The sequence below is a fragment of the Coregonus lavaretus genome, assembly GCF_964263955.1.
Source record: "Coregonus lavaretus genome assembly, chromosome: 6".
In the NCBI taxonomy this organism is placed as follows: Eukaryota; Metazoa; Chordata; class Actinopteri; order Salmoniformes; family Salmonidae; genus Coregonus; species Coregonus lavaretus.
This window is the reverse complement of record NC_139993.1, coordinates 28,966,176-28,982,484: the sequence shown is the minus strand read 5'-3', so window position 1 is coordinate 28,982,484 and position 16,309 is coordinate 28,966,176. Positions and strand designations below refer to the sequence as shown.

The 16,309-nt window shown below is 41.6% G+C and overlaps 2 protein-coding genes across 3 annotated transcripts; one reads left to right on the top strand and one right to left on the bottom strand.

The window, feature by feature from the left end:
• Positions 1-347: 347 nt before the first annotated feature.
• On the top strand, positions 348-7,681 carry LOC311131338 (zinc finger and BTB domain-containing protein 37-like). The gene is made up of 4 exons (XM_084164274.1): positions 348-386; positions 1,052-2,052; positions 2,320-2,419; positions 2,520-7,681. Exons 2-4 carry the CDS (start codon positions 1,076-1,078, stop codon positions 3,039-3,041), a joined length of 1,599 nt encoding a protein of 532 aa, XP_084020400.1. The 5' UTR covers positions 348-386; positions 1,052-1,075; the 3' UTR covers positions 3,042-7,681.
• Positions 7,682-7,913: 232 nt separating this feature from the next.
• On the bottom strand, positions 7,914-12,466 carry serpinc1 (serpin peptidase inhibitor, clade C (antithrombin), member 1). 2 transcript variants are annotated; one of them, XM_084164275.1, is made up of 8 exons: positions 12,332-12,465; positions 11,515-11,565; positions 10,468-10,837; positions 9,598-9,813; positions 9,174-9,311; positions 8,812-9,030; positions 8,407-8,646; positions 7,914-8,198 (listed from the first exon to the last, which is right to left on the bottom strand). In XM_084164275.1, exons 3-8 carry the CDS (start codon positions 10,834-10,836, stop codon positions 8,022-8,024), a joined length of 1,359 nt encoding a protein of 452 aa, XP_084020401.1. In that variant the 5' UTR covers position 10,837; positions 11,515-11,565; positions 12,332-12,465; the 3' UTR covers positions 7,914-8,021. The 2 variants fall into 2 exon arrangements, with proteins under 2 accessions (XP_084020401.1, XP_084020402.1); XM_084164276.1 differs by lacking the exon at positions 11,515-11,565 and having other exon boundaries at positions 12,332-12,466.
• Between the last annotated feature and the right edge of the window lie 3,843 nt (positions 12,467-16,309).

Below are 16,309 nucleotides of genomic sequence, written 5' to 3'. Positions count from 1 at the left end.
TTAACTCAAATTAACCCTCATTATATTATAAAGTCAAGTTATGAAAGTGATATTTTCAACATCCTCAAATTTCAATCAATCAACTTACAACCTACCAAGCAAGAAGAGATAGTCTACTGCACTTTTACTGTCTTTAGCTACTGCAAGTAAAAAATACATGAATGAACTACAAGCACCATAAACATTTGTTTGACTTCAAAGTAATGCATTCTGGGAAGAGGTGTTCTTTTATCTAGCCTCTTCTCTGTTATCTGAGGGCTTGTCAATGAGAAGAGAATACCACTTCCCATGATGCAAATGCACTTTTCCCCTCAAAATTGCGGTATCATGAAATGGGAAAATGAGAGAGAGTGGCGAAAGGAGTAACCGAGCAGATAAAATTGAACGTAAGTTAACGTGCACATAGACACATTAAATATGGAACAGTACTGCAGTTGTATCACGACGGTTCATTATGACATAGAAGTTGTACGGTGTTCTGTCTTTCTCCGTTTTTGTTGTTAGCTATATGGACGTTGAACTAGCTGGCTAACGTTAGCCACCTCCCTGTCGCGAGCAACGCTGGGGTGTATTCTTCGTTTAGGCTTCTGCTCATCACCGTACTGCAGTGTTACAGTGGCCAAAAAGAGGGCCAGGGCTCGGTTATAGTATTTGAGCGTTACCGCTGTGCAAGAACAACGTCAGCTCACACCATTTGTCAACAATGCACAATCCATTGCAAGCTATAATTAATGCCATATTCTATGCAAGTTAGCCAGCCAGATAGCTTAGACAGTAGTTAATATGATGGTGCAGTACATACATTAATTGCAACATTTCAGTGCCCGTGGTACAGTGCTGCTGGTTAATTTCCGAAAAGGTAAGAAAAGTTATGTCCTCTTTTGCTAAGCAAACTTTCTTAGTTAGGCTATCAAACAGTTAATCTCCAAGATATCTGCCCACTAATTTCCAACTTGTCAATGGTCTGTATGTACATGAAGTAAATTACAAGTGATTTTTCATTATATTGTATCATCTCAACATTATTATCATGTCCCTTCCCTCTGCACAGCCATAAGGGATCATACAAGGCAGCATGGAGCGAGCAGGCAGCATCCAACTGGACATCCCTGACTTCAGCAACTCTGTGCTGTCCCACCTGAACCAGCTGCGTATGCAGGGGCGGCTGTGCGACATTGTGGTGAACGTGCAGGGCCAGAGCTTCCGTGCTCACAAGGTGGTGCTGGCTGCCAGCTCCCCTTACTTCCGAGACCACATGTCGCTGAGCCAGATGAGCACCGTATCCCTGTCAGTCATCCGCAACCCCTCAGTGTTTGAGCAGCTCCTCTCCTTCTGCTACACTGGGAGGCTGTGCCTGCAGCTGGCTGACATCATCAGCTATCTGACGGCCGCCAGCTTCCTGCAGATGCAGCACATCATCGACCGATGCACGCAGATACTGGAGGGCATCCATCTGAAGATCAGTCTGGCGGATGTGGAGGAGGAGCTGGGGGCCGTAGGGGGCCATAGGGGGGCTGGGAGCTTGGAGGCCAGAAGAGGAGGAGGGGGATTAGGAACATCAGGGGGCTCGCGCTCCCTCAGCCCGCGCCACAGCAGCCCCAGGGTTCTGGGGCCTCGAGGAAGCAGTGCTGGAGGGGCCTTGGATATCCGGGAGGTGGGAAGCCCAGCGGGGGAGTCCATGAGCCCCCAGATGGTGGAGCACAGCGGGTTGGGCCCAGGGGGGCTGACTGGGGGGGTGGGAGTGGGCAACAGGCTGGGGAAGGAGCCCATACTGCGCATCAATCGGGCTGGCCAGTGGTACGTGGAGGCCGAGTCGGAGAGAGGGAGTGGTGGTGAAGAGGGGGAGTCCGTGCGTGTGGTGGACGGGTTGAGGATAAAGACTGAGAGGATGGAGGAGTGGATTGGGGCCGATAACCAGGAGGAAGGGAGCGGGGCGGAGGAGGGAGTAGCCATGATGATCGACACGTCCGGGCGCAGCTCGTTGGTGCAGGAGGGTTTTGTCACGGGGGCCAAAAGCTCTCAGCCCTCCAGCAGCTTCAGTGAGACAGAGAGGTGGGTACAAGTTCCAGGGAAGCAGGCACTTCATCTATGCCTTTATATAAAGGGAGAGTGTGCATGCAAGTTTTAAACTGAAGTAAAATTCAGTACAAAGTACCTCATAAAAGCACTTTGGGTAACATTTTAAGGTTGAGTGAAAATTCAATACAAAAGTAGCCTACTAAATGTATTACTAATGGAAGATGGAGTGCTAAGGTAAATGGCAAGGTGGAGCTGCTCACCGAACTGAGGTTTAAGGATCCAGTATCTCTATCCTGTTAGGTTTAGTCCTACTGGCAGTGTGGTGGTGATGGCCGAGAGACAGAGAGCCAAGAGTGAGTCACCCAGCAGAGCGGACAACCAGCGCCACACCAGCTCACAGGTATGTGTCACCCTCATCGACTGGTATTCTACCCTGGTGGTCAGCACTATGCATTCCCCAAGTCCACCATACATCGCTAGTCCTGTGGTTTGTTTCCCAGGGGGAGGAGCAGGCCGTGTTCGACATGGGTGGTTACGAGGAGTACCTGCGTGAACAGGTAGGTGACCGCTGGTTCCGCTACAACCCTCGGCTCACCTGCATCTACTGCTGCAAGTCCTTCAACCAGAAGGGCAGCCTGGACCGCCACATGCGGCTGCACATGGGCATCACACCTTTCGTTTGTCGCATCTGCGGCAAGAAGTACACCCGCAAGGACCAGCTGGAGTACCACATTCGCAAGCACACAGGAAACAAGCCCTTCCATTGCCACGTCTGCGGCAAAAGCTTCCCCTTCCAGGCCATCCTCAACCAGCACTTCCGCAAGAACCACCCGGGCTGTGCCCCTCAGGAGGTGGCCCACAGCGCCTCCCCAGAGACCACCACAGTCTCCTCCCGGGGGGCCCAGAATGAGGAGGGGTCGCCCAGCCAGGAGGAGCCAGAGGGGGGTAGCAGCGGAGGTGGAGGTGGGGCCTCTTTTGGAGAGGGTGCCCAGGCCTCGGTCTCCACCACTGGGCCTGATTGACCCAGTGGACCAGGGAGGGAGATGGTTGGGGTATGGGAGGAAGGTATAGGTTTTGGGGGGGCAATTAGGCTGTCATTTTGTACTCTCCTTCCAGGGGAGGAAAGAAAATATATCTTGAAGTTGCTTCAAAGGAATGGCTGAAAAGGGAGTAGGTGATTTCAGAGGGTTTCAAGTCCATCCAGGGTGTTATTTTTATAAGCATTTTTCAAATCCTTTCAACTGAACAGCAGGGACTGGAGTTCCAGAATGATGCAAAAGAGTAGTTTGATAGGGCACTTTGTATTATATAGTTATTTATAAGTGATATTTCCGCTTTAAACCACATCTACCTTCACAATACAAACTGAACAGATAAAGCTAACACGAAGAAATGCCACACACTCCAAAAACCTCATACAACACTGAATGCCGTGGTCTTTATTTGACTTGTCTATTTTCCCATGTTACAGTTTTATACTTTTGTATTACCTATTTACAGGTTCAGAATGCAGAAAAATAACAGGTTGAACTGGTCACAGTTTGGTCATATTGTATTAATATTGCCAAAACACTGTGCCAGTAGAATAACTACATACATACTCTCCATGTTTTCCTTTTGCCTTGAGACAATCTTGAGCAGTTGGGGGTCAATAATAGATAATCAGACTCCTCTTCATATATGCTCATTTTAAGTGCCAGAATGGCTTAAGAAATGCAATTGCACATGAAAAGTAGATATGGCCCAGTGAACCAAAAACGGTTAATTTGCTAGTAATAAGTACAATGATGAAAATAACACAACCTTCTTGACAGATGTCCGTCTTATGACGATTTTATGTCAAGGGTCAACATGGCTAAATGCTTTCAAAAGTGTACCATTATTTAATCTACAACAATTTTACAGATGTATTGTTAAGATATTGACAAATGTAAAAGAGGCCTTTTTAAAAGAGGACTCTTAATCTATCTGTATTTTACCCGCTAAAACCTCATATCTCTACATTCTTCAACTAGCACAGGAAACTCAATGGTCTTTAACCTCAGATAAGCTACAATAAAACTCAGTTACCTCTCACACATCACTACGCAATACAGCTCTACTCCAAGCAGATTGGTCGATGCACTCAGCAGAATTTACAGTATGTAATTGTTTTCTCATTTTTCTATGTTGTGGTTAATGTTAACTACTTTTTTTATAAGTGACATATTTTTCGCATAGGCACGTGTCTTCGGAACATTTTTATCTAACTCTGACAATGTATCTAGAGGATGTAAGAGACGAGACAAGTTTGTAATGGAGGACACTCGTATCCCTATTAGGGGAGTCCTAAGGAGGAGCAGGAAGGGAGACAAATAAGACTGTACTGTAGTACCACCCACGAGAAAGCAGGAGTTCACTGACTGCCATGGATGGCCCATCACCAGAGGATAGACACTCAGCCTGCATGCTTGCTACAGTAGAGTGTGCTCCATTGGAAATCAGTAAGAAGAGGAGGCATCCGGGCAACCAATGGAATTGAGAGGACAAGCCAAGGAACTTATTTCCCTCCCTTGCATGGAGGCCAAAATAACTATGCCAAGCACTTAAAGGAGGGGTTCGAAAGGATAGCATTTTTAAAGAATTATGTAAAAGGTATATATCGCATATGCATATTTAAAAACATTTGTTATATAAGAGTAAAGATAACCTAAACAACTTGCTAAGATGTTGAACACAGATATAATGGTAGCATAGTGGATTGGCTGTTTGTTATTTTTTTCCCTTTTAGTTTTACAGAGCTGTGAATCATTTGTGGGTGTGACAGGAGTTTTTATGAATGGGTGTATGCAAGTGAAAAACAGCTACTGATTTGTCCACTGGTTTTTTCTTATCCGAATTGAGAATACATTACACATCACCACAGTACACCTCGGTCTAGATTCGTCAGACAAAAACAGGTCAACATTTGTTACAACAAATATCAGGTATTTTTGTTTACTGTTTTTAAGTTTACTCTCTTTGTAAGTTACATTTAAGATTATGGAGTAAAAACATGCTTGGGCTAACTGCAGTGATATCTTAAAGCAAGCTTAATTTAGCAAGTGCGCAAAGCTTAAATATACATGTATTAATAAAACATTTTGTGTAAATGAAAATGCCATTATGGCAGTAGCAATTCAGCTATTATCTTACATTGAAACTAGGGATGCACAAATGTGGAAATGATGCCGGTCGCTTAGGGCCCCAGCCGCTAGAGTTTTTAGGAACTCAGCTGGGGTCTCAATTTACAATTTCGAAATTTGGTTGTGCATCAGCAGTTTTTCCTCTTATGTCAGTCACTGACTCACTCAATTAGCCCATGTCAGCTAACATTTTTTAGATTGTTAAGTTAGTCCAGCCAGCTATCTAAACTTGTAGTAATCATGGTCGAATTATTGAGCGGGCACAAAGGACATCCCCATGGGCCTCCCATTGATTTTGTCAGTCACTCTCACTCAGATATCATATTAACATGGCAGAAGTTGTAGAATTCTAGCAAACTTGCTTTAAAACTGCAACATTTTCTCTGCGCCCCATGGCAACAAAAACAAATATTGCAGGAAATTAACTCAAAAGTTTTTTTTCTCTCTACGCCATCAAGAGGGGTCCACTAAAATGTTTTGCATGCGAAGCGGGGAGGCCCCCCAACAAAATGTTGCTTAGGGCCTCCAAAAGGCTAGGTGGAAAATCTTGGTCAATAACCAATATCGTCTTGTCCATGATGGCTGATACAGAAATTGTATCAGCCATCGTGGACACAATGGCATTACAGAAATTGTCAACAACTAGCTCTTTATCAAAAGGCCTTTTTCATCATTTATAAAAGAGCACGTTTTGTAAAGGTCCAACATATCTTCACCTAGAAACAAATGCATCTATCCAGTGCACAGTGTCATTTTATTTTAGCTCAGATTTAACCCCATACAATATTGGTCCAGAATATTTGGCCTATACTGATATGAAGTCATATCATTCATCCCTAGTTTTAATACTCAGTATTATGGTTTCAGCATGAAGATTCTTTACAAAACAATTTGAGTCACGCTTACAGATCATGCCTCTAAGCCAGTGGTCACCAACCTTGGTCCTGGAGAGCTACAGGGTGTGTGCCGACTTAGAATTAAAACATTCCAGTGCGTACATAGCATTCCAAAGTAGGACTAAAGTGGAATCATTTGAATTGACAGTTGATTTTCAGATACAGTAGATTTCAATCATCTTAGAGATTACATTACAAACCTTGATGCCGGCAAACCTGGAATCCAGATAGAAAAGTGTTCCTGCATTATAATGTGTACCAAAAAAAAGATTAGATTTTTAAACAATTACTATATGAAAAAGAACAACTCATTTTGTTAAATGTTTGGTTTTACAATATTTTTTCCACCAGGTACTGGGTTTGCCAGATTTCAATTTAGTTTGAATAGTACTCCCAGGCCTTTTTTGGGATTTGACCGAGATTGATTGTGTCATGCTGTTTTCTTTGTCTATTGCTTATAATTAAAATGGCCTTTGTTACTTTTTTAATAAGCTTTAACTGCGCAGAAGACAAATGTGTATTTGCAGTGTAAATATGATTATTGAACCCTTGTATATGTATTGTTACTGCTGAATGTGGATCGATGACAGGAACAAGCCATCTTGTGTAGGCTCTCCAGTTTCAGCAAACAGGTTTCCATCGTCTCCACTTACCTCGGTATGTCTTGTGAAGATTCTTACTAAGCTAGTGAGAGGGTGTCAATAATACATATCGTTTATTTAAGTACTGTTCTGAAAAGTTCTGTTTTGACCCATCTGTCCAACTGTGAAAAACAACATCTAGCTAAAAATGTTAAGATGTCAAAATCAGGAATCCAAACATTTCAGTTACTTGAATGAATGGTCAAGCTGAGGCCCTATTTAGCATCAATGCATGTCATCTTTGTCATAGGTTTTCAATGCCAAACTTGGGAAAGTTTCTTTATCAATATATTTGCTCCAAAACATGCCAAATAAGGATTTATTAGGTGACATTTAATATATTCTACATTTTGTGCTATTATGTCTTTGTCTTGCTGATTCATTAAGGTCTCGTGTCTTATTAGAGGTTTCTCTTTATTACAGTTGTCTTGTGTGAAATGTCTATATACAAATGCATACATACAGTATATCCAATATGATTTTGACTGCAAAATGCTTACTCCAACTAATTGTTAAGCTATGTAATTAATTGCCTAAAATATTTAATTCTTAACGCAAAATATTATTTGACGTTAAAAATATATTCATTAACAAAGAATATCTCAAAGGAAATGGAATATATTAAATTACAATATTTTACATTTTCCCTGTCAAGAAATGTACAAAACCAGCTGTGGTCTTGCAAGACCTTGCAGGTTATATGTGAAGTTCCTTTTTTTTTTTGCATGGTCCTGTTCCTGAAAGAGAAACAGCATTTCTTGATTATACTGTAAAGGGTCATGCTTTGGGTTGGTGGTATGAAGAGGGTTTGGTTTATCGCTTGGGGTCATTTGCAAGGCCAAAGGTTGATTTGTTTATTGATTTTGATAATGTGAAAAAGGGTTACTTCACAATAACCACTATATCATTTTCATTATTAAAGTATATTCTCTTCAAAGGAAATAAAGCACTTTAAGTGTTACTGTGATTGGCTGGTTTTATTTCTAATAAGGTCAGATTTAGCAGTTTGCTTACATGACAGGATGAGTACATGTGTGAAAGGATGTGTACCTGTATGTATGCCTTTTGAGTGTTTATTTAAAAGTGTCATTTTAAGGATGGTCCTTTCACCAACCAACAGATACTTAATCAATTACTCATTTGACAGATTTACATAAAAAAGTACTCACTCTTAAATACATCACAAAGTGGTCCACTGTCCATCCCATTTGGTTTATTTTAGATTGATACCGAGATCAGAAATAGGCAGTTACATGACATGAATGACGAATCTGAGGTTGGTGTGTGAATAGTGTGTGAGATCAGGGATCACAGGGGTCAGCCACTCGGCCGGTGAACACCATGGTGTTGATGGTGGACTCTCGGATGAACAGGAGGAAGGGCCGGTTGGCCACAAAGACCTCCTTGTTTAAGTTGATGGAGCGGCCAACGGCCACTACAGCTGTAGCAGCAACCACCTTACTGCCTTCCTCATTCACCTGCAACAGTTGTTCGTTTATTTCTTAAGTTACTGGACACAAATGGTTTGAAAGTGTATGATCTTCATTGATTTAATGAAGTTAAACAATTATATTTTATGCTTGTCTGATTAGGCGTAGTGCCTCTCCTGATGCACATTTGATCTGTTAACAAATTACAGTTTTTTCAACTACTTTAAGTGATGATCCTTATGGATCCTGTACATACCTCTAGGAATGCTTTATGGAATGCATCTGAAATGTACAGATTATTCGCCTCATCTTCCAGGATGCCTGGAAGGCTGGCGTCCATGGGGCTGAAGAGGTCCTCGAGCCCCATGGCCTGAAGTTTCTCCTTCAGACTGAAGCTGTCTTCGATGCGGAAGCGTGGCAGCTGCACCGACACTGTGGTCTCCCTCATGTTATCCAGCCAGCCAGTCAGCTTCTTCAAGCCCAGGTTCTCCTCCACCTTACAACAACAGCAGATGTTCAGTGTGATTGGTGGTATGGTGGATGAGTTGAAGTTATCTAATGTGTCATGAATAGCATATGACTAAAACATGAATAACCTTGGGAGTACAATATAATTGTCAGTGAACAGTGTAAATGACGACAGTAGGCACCCAGGACCCACCTCAGACAGGGGTGTGTCTTTGAGAGGTAGGATCAGCACCATTGTGATGTCCTCTCCGCGGTACGGCAGCTCCAGCACCTGCACCTTGTCTTCAGTGAACCTGCCGTAGCGAAACTTGGTCTCCTGGTACATCATGGACACTGGGCACGTCTTGGACTTACTCACGTAGAAGTCAGCCTTGAAGCCGTTCTCTTTGTCGAATTTGCTTTTCCACTGACCCTGTGAGATAGCAGAAAAGAAGGCGACAGTTGAATGAAAGGCAATGGGTTCCTGGGTGGTGGCCAAAATTAAACTTGTTTTGGCCTGTCCATCCATAGGCAGCGCAGAACACAAAATGTATGAGAAAAATATACTCAACACACCTTGAAATAGATGGTGTTAACCAGGACCAGCACAGTGTCGGAGTTCAGCGATCCCTCCGGCAAAGTGTTCTGAATCCTGTTTTCCGTCTTGTTTGCGATCCAATCGTTGATGGTCACCCGTGACAGCTCTGGCTTCTCCTAAAAGCCCATGTTCACAGAATTGCACTTCTAACATGTCACATGCCTAGAACTACTTTGGTAACTCTGGAATTTAATTACTCAACACTGTGCAGTACCTTCAGATAAATAACATGTAGCAATACTCAACCTCAGTACATATAATTGATTACTTAACTCTGGTCCATAATAGTAACTCTTGTACACACAGTAATTGTTATTAAAGAGTGTATAATATCACATGCTATTTGTGGTGTGATAAGGCCAAATTAAGCAGTAGGCAATGGAAAATGCAAGAGGGAATTACCTTGAAATTGAGTGGCATGAGTTTGGCACCATACACCAGCTCACTGATATTCTGGTAAGTCTCACTGAATGCCAGAGACTTTTCTCCGAAAAGACGGTTGGCTGAGATCAGCTCTGTTGTCTTGTCTTTCTTGCGGTACAGGCGACAGTTTAGCTTGGCGAAGAAGAAATGCACTTGGTCCGAAGTCTTCTCTTTGATTGTGTCAAACTCAAACACCTGAATTGAGATTGAGACAGAGGTCAGACATTGGCAGGCCTGAGCTGTTATTGGTTGTGGCTATTCATAAAATTTTTTACCGAAGAAGAAAGAGCAAGACAGACCGCGTGAACATGTTAATTGACAGAAAACCCAAATTTCTAACTTCCTCCTGCCTAATGTGTATGAAAAAAATGCTGGCAGCACCCAAGTAATCCTCAATTTGGAGCGCAGCTGCACGTGACCCGATCTTAATGCCCATGATAAATTTGTCAAGGTCAATAGCTCCAAATTTCAATGACTTACAAACCTCAAACAAACTATAAATTGTAGAAATTCATATACAAATATTGAAAGCATTTAATGAGACAACTAAAAGATGTGCAACATGAAAATACTGTCTCATTTACATTGTGTAATTTATTGATGGTCCCTAACTAGCCCCAGAGATAGGCTATCCAATGACAAACCCACTTTTCCATGGTCGCAGACCAGCCGGCTGAAGCTAATTGGCGAAATAAGTTGTCTAGCACTACCTAGCCTAGGCAGCTTCAAGACACTAGACCTGGTTAGACTGTTTCAATTTATCGAAAAGGGTGAGTGACTGTGTACTGTTTTGGCAGAAGTGAATGTACAAAAGCTTGCCACACACATATTACGCTTCAGGCCCCTTACATTCATAATCTGTTTGAGCGTGTTGTTGCAGGCACCCAGTTTGGTCATGGCGAAGGCTGTGGATATGCTGATAGGGGACATGAAGATGTTGGCCTCGCTGGGTTTGCCCTTGGCTAGCTGCTTGAACAAGGACAGGGCGAAGCGACTGTTCGCCTTGGACAGCTCCCACACCCGGGGATTGGTGTTCTCAGGGACTTTCTCCGGCTTAGCATCCGCTGTCAAGGCTTCGTCCTCGGGGCTGCGGTAGACGCACCTGGGCTCCAGGGGCACATCTTTGGGCTTGGCATGGCAAAAGTCATTGAACGCCTGGGAGGTTGACAGCAAGGCGAGGAGCAGCCCCAAAGTCCACACAAATTTGGACAACCTCATCCTGGGGGGAGAGGTGAGAAGGTGTCTGGGTCAGGTTATAGGAGGTTTATTCAACTCCTTTGGTCATTGGTCACAGGCTAATTTAGACTTGGGAAACCAGCTGTCTCTGTGGACTCTCTGGCCAACCGATGGCATGAAAGGATCAATGAAGCACCGGGGTAAGGGGGAACTAGCAGACACTGCAGCTCACAAGGACTAGCGTTGGTATAGGCTACAGTATGGTACTGTATACACATCTATTGTTTTAAGCAACCTTGAAATACTGCTACAAACCAGAGGAGGCTCCTTCAGGGAGGAGAGGGATGTCCTACATTTTTAGGAAACGTTAAAAACAATATCATTCCAATAAAAGCATGTCATACCATTGGCTTAACTAGAACAAATTCAAAATAACTTTCAACCTTCAAACCCTTCCTTTTTAAGTCACCAGCCGCCACTGCAGCACACATTCTAACCAACAACACTACTGAAAGTAACTTCCAAAGTTCAACTGTCTCTTTGCCTAGTGGGAGGCCGTTGTAACGTAGGGAAACACAACTTACAAAAAATAACAAAGCACACACTGGGGCTATCTCAACTTAAGATTTGGGGAAATTCATCATTTTAAAGAGTTTCCACTCAGTTTGCTCTCCCAGTACGATATATTTTAATAAAGTTTAGGTTATGTTATGTTATCACCTTATTAGAAGCACTTTTTTCTTTAAAGTGGATAATCTTTTTGTCCAGCACCTGTAAAAAAATTGGATGTCAGTAAAACCTCTCCTTTTAATGAAATTCATAACTCAAGAGTACCATGTAAGTATGTACAGTGGTCATGGTAGCATCCACATTTTTAAACATATTCTATTCTTATTTACAATTAAAGTGACTGTAAAATGAAAATACATTATTTACCATTCATTTCTTTTAGGCACAAAATAATCAGAAACACAACCAAAACGAACTGCAAATGCATCCAACAAGTTTGGAGAGTCACAAACTTGATGTAGTCATTGCGTGCTAGGAAAATGGAACCAAATACAAAACCTTTGACTACTTAATTTATATGAATCTTTAGGAGTGTTAATAATTTTGACCCCTAGCTTTTAGAGAAAGAAAACTATTACTTGTTAAACAAAATCTTTCTCTGAGCAATTGTATTAGTATAAAATAATTTGCCAATTATTTTAGGACACAATATAGCTCAGTATTTGAATTATTTATTTTATACAGTCATTATTGCTAATCTTTATCAAGGGTGTCAATAACTTTGGACCCCACTGTATATGAAAGGGATTAAAATAGCAACTAGGAACCACACGACAATGTAAAAAAAATAAAGTTGTAAATTTGAAGACACCATTTCTGTTGAGAAGCTTGGAATTTACCATCTGTTTATTCAGCTTGCCATTGACAAATACCTGTTGCTAAATACGTGCAATCTTTGAACATAGCATCACCTCTTTCAACCAAACTAAACCCTACTTAACAATATTATGAATTGACAATGCCTTACCTGAGGTATATTTTCCTTGTAAATGACTGTGTGGAACCTAAGTATCGGCTACGAGTTGAGCTTGCGAGTCCCTCATAGGGGACAGGGTCAGTGTCCTGCAGTGCAAGTGGGGGGCTGGAGAAGGAAAGATTTACTCAGCTCAACCTTTGAAGTATTGATCGCTTCAGTTGAGTTGGTCCCACATGTGGATTGATCCAATGTTCTAAACACATCTTTAATAGTATGTTTACTCGTGGTCCTCTGTAGCTCAGCTGGTAGAGCACGGCGCTTGTAACGCCAAGGTAGTGGGTTCGATCCCCGGGACCACCCATACACAAAAAATGTATGCACGCATGATTGTAAGTCGCTTTGGATAAAAGCGTCTGCTAAATGGCATATTATATTATTATATGAAATAATACAATAGTGCAACATGCCAATACATAGAGAATGGTCATAGTGAAGAATAAATAAGTACAGCCTCATTTGTACAATTGTACAGAATAATATTGACATAGCAACAGCAAACCTGATCTCCAACCTGCTTAAATACCTCATACAAGGTGCAATATTGAGATGGAATGTACATCTTTGAGAGAGATTTTGCTCTACATCACATTAACAGCAGTTGTTGTTTTTTTTTTTGGGGGGGGGGGGGGGGGGTCAGCTTTAATATTGCAGATAGATTGTAGCTTCCATCAATGTAATTGTCTGCATCATTTTCAATCCCCCATACATAAAAAAAAATATATAAAACAAAAATATATTTAACATATTTTCCTTAATTTATTATTTTCCACCCCTCCCCTAATTGGAGTAAACTAATGGACAACACTTAGGCTTCTACTTCCAGCTTATACATACTACAGCGCATTTGGAAAGTATTCAGACCCCTTGACTTTTTCCACATTTTGTTACGTTACAGCCTTATTCTAAAATTGATTAAATTGCTTTTTTCCACACACAATACCCCATTATGACAAAGCAAAAACAGGTTTTTGGAAATGTTTGCAAATGTATTAAAAACTGAAATATAACATTTACACAAGTGTTCAGACCCTTTACTCAGTACTTTGTTGAAGCACCTTTGGCAGCGATTACAACCTCGAGTATTCTTGGGTATGACGCTACAAGCTTGGCACACCTGTATTTGGGGAGTTTCTCCCATTCTTCTCTACAGATCCTCTCAAGCTCTGTCAGGTTGGATGGGGAGCGTCGCTGCACAGCTATTTTCAGGTCTCTCCAGAGATGTTAGATCGGGTTCAAGTCCGGGCTCTGGACATTCAGAAACAGGAAGGTGAACCTTCACCCCAGTCTGAGGTACTGAGCACTCTGGAGCAGGTTTTCATCAAGGATCTCTGTACTTTGCTCCCTTCATCTTTCCCTCAATCCTGACTGGTCTCCCAGTCCCTGCCGCTGAAAAACATCCCCACAGCAAGATGCTGCCACCACCATGCTTCACCGTAGGGATGGTGCCAGGTTTCCTCCAGACATGACGCTTGGCATAGAGGCCAAAGAGTTCAATCTTGGTTTCATCAGACCAGAGAATCTTGTTTCTCATGGTCAGAGTCCTTTAAGTGCTTTTTGGCAAACTCCAAGTGGGCTGTCATGTGCCTTTTACTGAGGAGTGGCTTCCGTCTGGCCACTCTTCAATAAAGGCCTGATAGATGGAGTACTGCAAAGATGGTTGTCCTTCTGGAAGGTTCTCCCATCTCCACAGAGGAACTCTGGAGCTCTGTCAGAGTGACCATCGGGTTCTTGGTCACCTCCCTGACCAATGCCCTTCTCCCCAGATTGCTCAGTTTGGCAGGGCGGCCAGTTCTAGGAAGGGTCTTGGTGGTTCCAAACTTCTTCCATTTAAGAATGATGGAGGCCACAGTATTCTTAGGGACCTTCAATGCTGCAGAAATGTTTCGGTACCCTTCCCCAGATCTGTGCCACAACACAATCCTGTCACGGAGCTCTACGGACAATTCCTTTGACCTCATGGCTTAGTTTTTGCTCTGACACACACTGTCAACTGTGGGACCTTATATCGACAGGTGTGCCTTTTCAAATCATGTCCAATCAATTGCATTTACCACAGGTGGACTCCAATCAAGTTGTAGAAACATCTCAAGGATGATCAATGGAAACAGGATGCACCTGAGCTCAATTTCGAGTCTCATAGCAAAGGGTCTGAATACTAATGTAAATAAGATATTTTTTTATTTTTAATACATTCGCAGAAATTTCTAAAAACCTGTTTTTGCTTTGTCATTATTAAGCGGTCTGAATACTTTCCGAATGCACTGTATACACAATATATTTTACAATAGTTATCCTTTTTCATTATTATTTTTTTCATCCTTTAACTACCCTCAACCCCTCCCATCTATCTCTGAAGACCATCCAGTTTTGATTTCTATTTGCCATATATTTTTCAACTGTGCTGTGATGTTTCACAAACGTTCTGAACCTTTCTATTCTCAGTTTCTACAGATTGTCAATTAAAGAAACATTTTTGCTAAAAGTATTAGATTATTGATCGATTGACTATTACTTTTCAAATCACCCAGCAGTGCTATTTGCAAAGTTAGCTCCAGGTGAATGTTGCAATTCTTCAGCCATTCCTGAACCTGCGACCAAAAACAAGCTACATATGGACAGTACCAAAACAAATGATCTAATGATTCTGTCTCTTCGCAGCAAAATCTGCAGAGCTGGGATGGCTGTATCCCCCATATATATAACATTCTATTGGTTGCAAGAACTTTGTATAATAATTTAAATAGGAAAATTATACATTTTGAATCCGGCGTCGTTTTGTGTATCAGTTCATAAACCATGTGCCACGGAATCGGTACATCAAAAATCTCTTCCTTACTTTTTCCCCCTTCCACTTGCCTCTTCCATTTTTGCGGTAATGCTGCAATTAGCTGTGTGTTTGTAGAAATACAAATGACAGTTAAAAAAGCATCAGTTTCGCAATATTATTTAATTACAGTCCCTGCCAGTAAAGAATCACTGTTGCACATAAAAGTTACATTTTTCTTACATTTACTTCCAGTTAGTTTTCCCCTAGTACTTCCCCCCAAAGCAATTGTATTATACAAAAATGCAATCCAATTTTCACACAGTGAATTCTTTAAAAGAAAAATGGTATAACAGCTACATCCACATTGGAGAAATACACTTCTAAACATTCCTTAAGGGAGTATAATATAAAAACAAACATTTTCTTCTTCATCATCATGTTGAAGTTAAACATGTACCTTAATTTAATTAAGCAAACTCTTACAAGAAAACTTGGATAGTAGTAATCAAAAGCAATTACATTTCCCAAAGCAATTACATGTCCCAATTACAGTTCCCAAACCAAATGAGTGTGTTCAGCGTGAACAAGAGAAAAAGAAAATGAAGAAATGAAGCGGTCTCTCCCATTGGGACATGGCCGCTCACATGGAAATCAACTCCCAATAATACCCATTGCCTGTCAGTGTGTGAGGTGTTACAATGTGGTTTAATGTTACATTTCATATTCACTTAACTTTTAAGTGATCCTGTGTTACTTGTTTTTATACTCATCATATGCAGCGTCTTTTACATAATCGTTTTTGCAGCGGTGGCAACAATTAAGCAGCGGTGGGCCACCACTGCTAAATGAATATAGGGGAAACACTGATATGATTGCTAATAAAGGACAACTAAGTCCAAATAAGTAATTAATTATGCAGTATTTAGTAAAAACTCAATGAATCACTGAAGACATTTCCTGGACAAGGAAGTAACATTCTTTGGAAAATAATTCAGTTACTCGTGTTGTCTTGGGGTATGGCTATCCTACTATCAAATGTTACTGCGTTTACCCAATACGAGTCAATCATCACACACACTTCATTTAAATTAGGAAATATAAAATAAGACTACCGGGATCTTCTCTCCACAACATCCAAAAACGGACAACCTTCTAGAAGGGTCGGAAAAATAAAAGCCCCTCGGAAAAGGCAGATGTCTTTC

Bases quoted from the DNA above. Each gene is read 5' to 3' on its own strand.
- LOC311131338 (XM_084164274.1), top strand. From the start codon at position 1,076: ATGGAGCGAGCAGGCAGCATCCAACTGGACATCCCTGACTTCAGCAAC. The intron at 2,053-2,319 runs GTGGGTACAAGT...CTATCCTGTTAG, and splicing joins AGCTTCAGTGAGACAGAGAG to GTTTAGTCCTACTGGCAGTG. The intron at 2,420-2,519 runs GTATGTGTCACC...TTTGTTTCCCAG, and splicing joins AGCGCCACACCAGCTCACAG to GGGGAGGAGCAGGCCGTGTT.
- serpinc1 (XM_084164276.1), bottom strand. From the start codon at position 10,836: ATGAGGTTGTCCAAATTTGTGTGGACTTTGGGGCTGCTCCTCGCCTTG. The intron at 8,647-8,811 runs GTGGGTCCTGGG...TGTTGTTGTAAG, and splicing joins AAGACACACCCCTGTCTGAG to GTGGAGGAGAACCTGGGCTT. The intron at 8,199-8,406 runs GTATGTACAGGA...CAACTGTTGCAG, and splicing joins TCCATAAAGCATTCCTAGAG to GTGAATGAGGAAGGCAGTAA.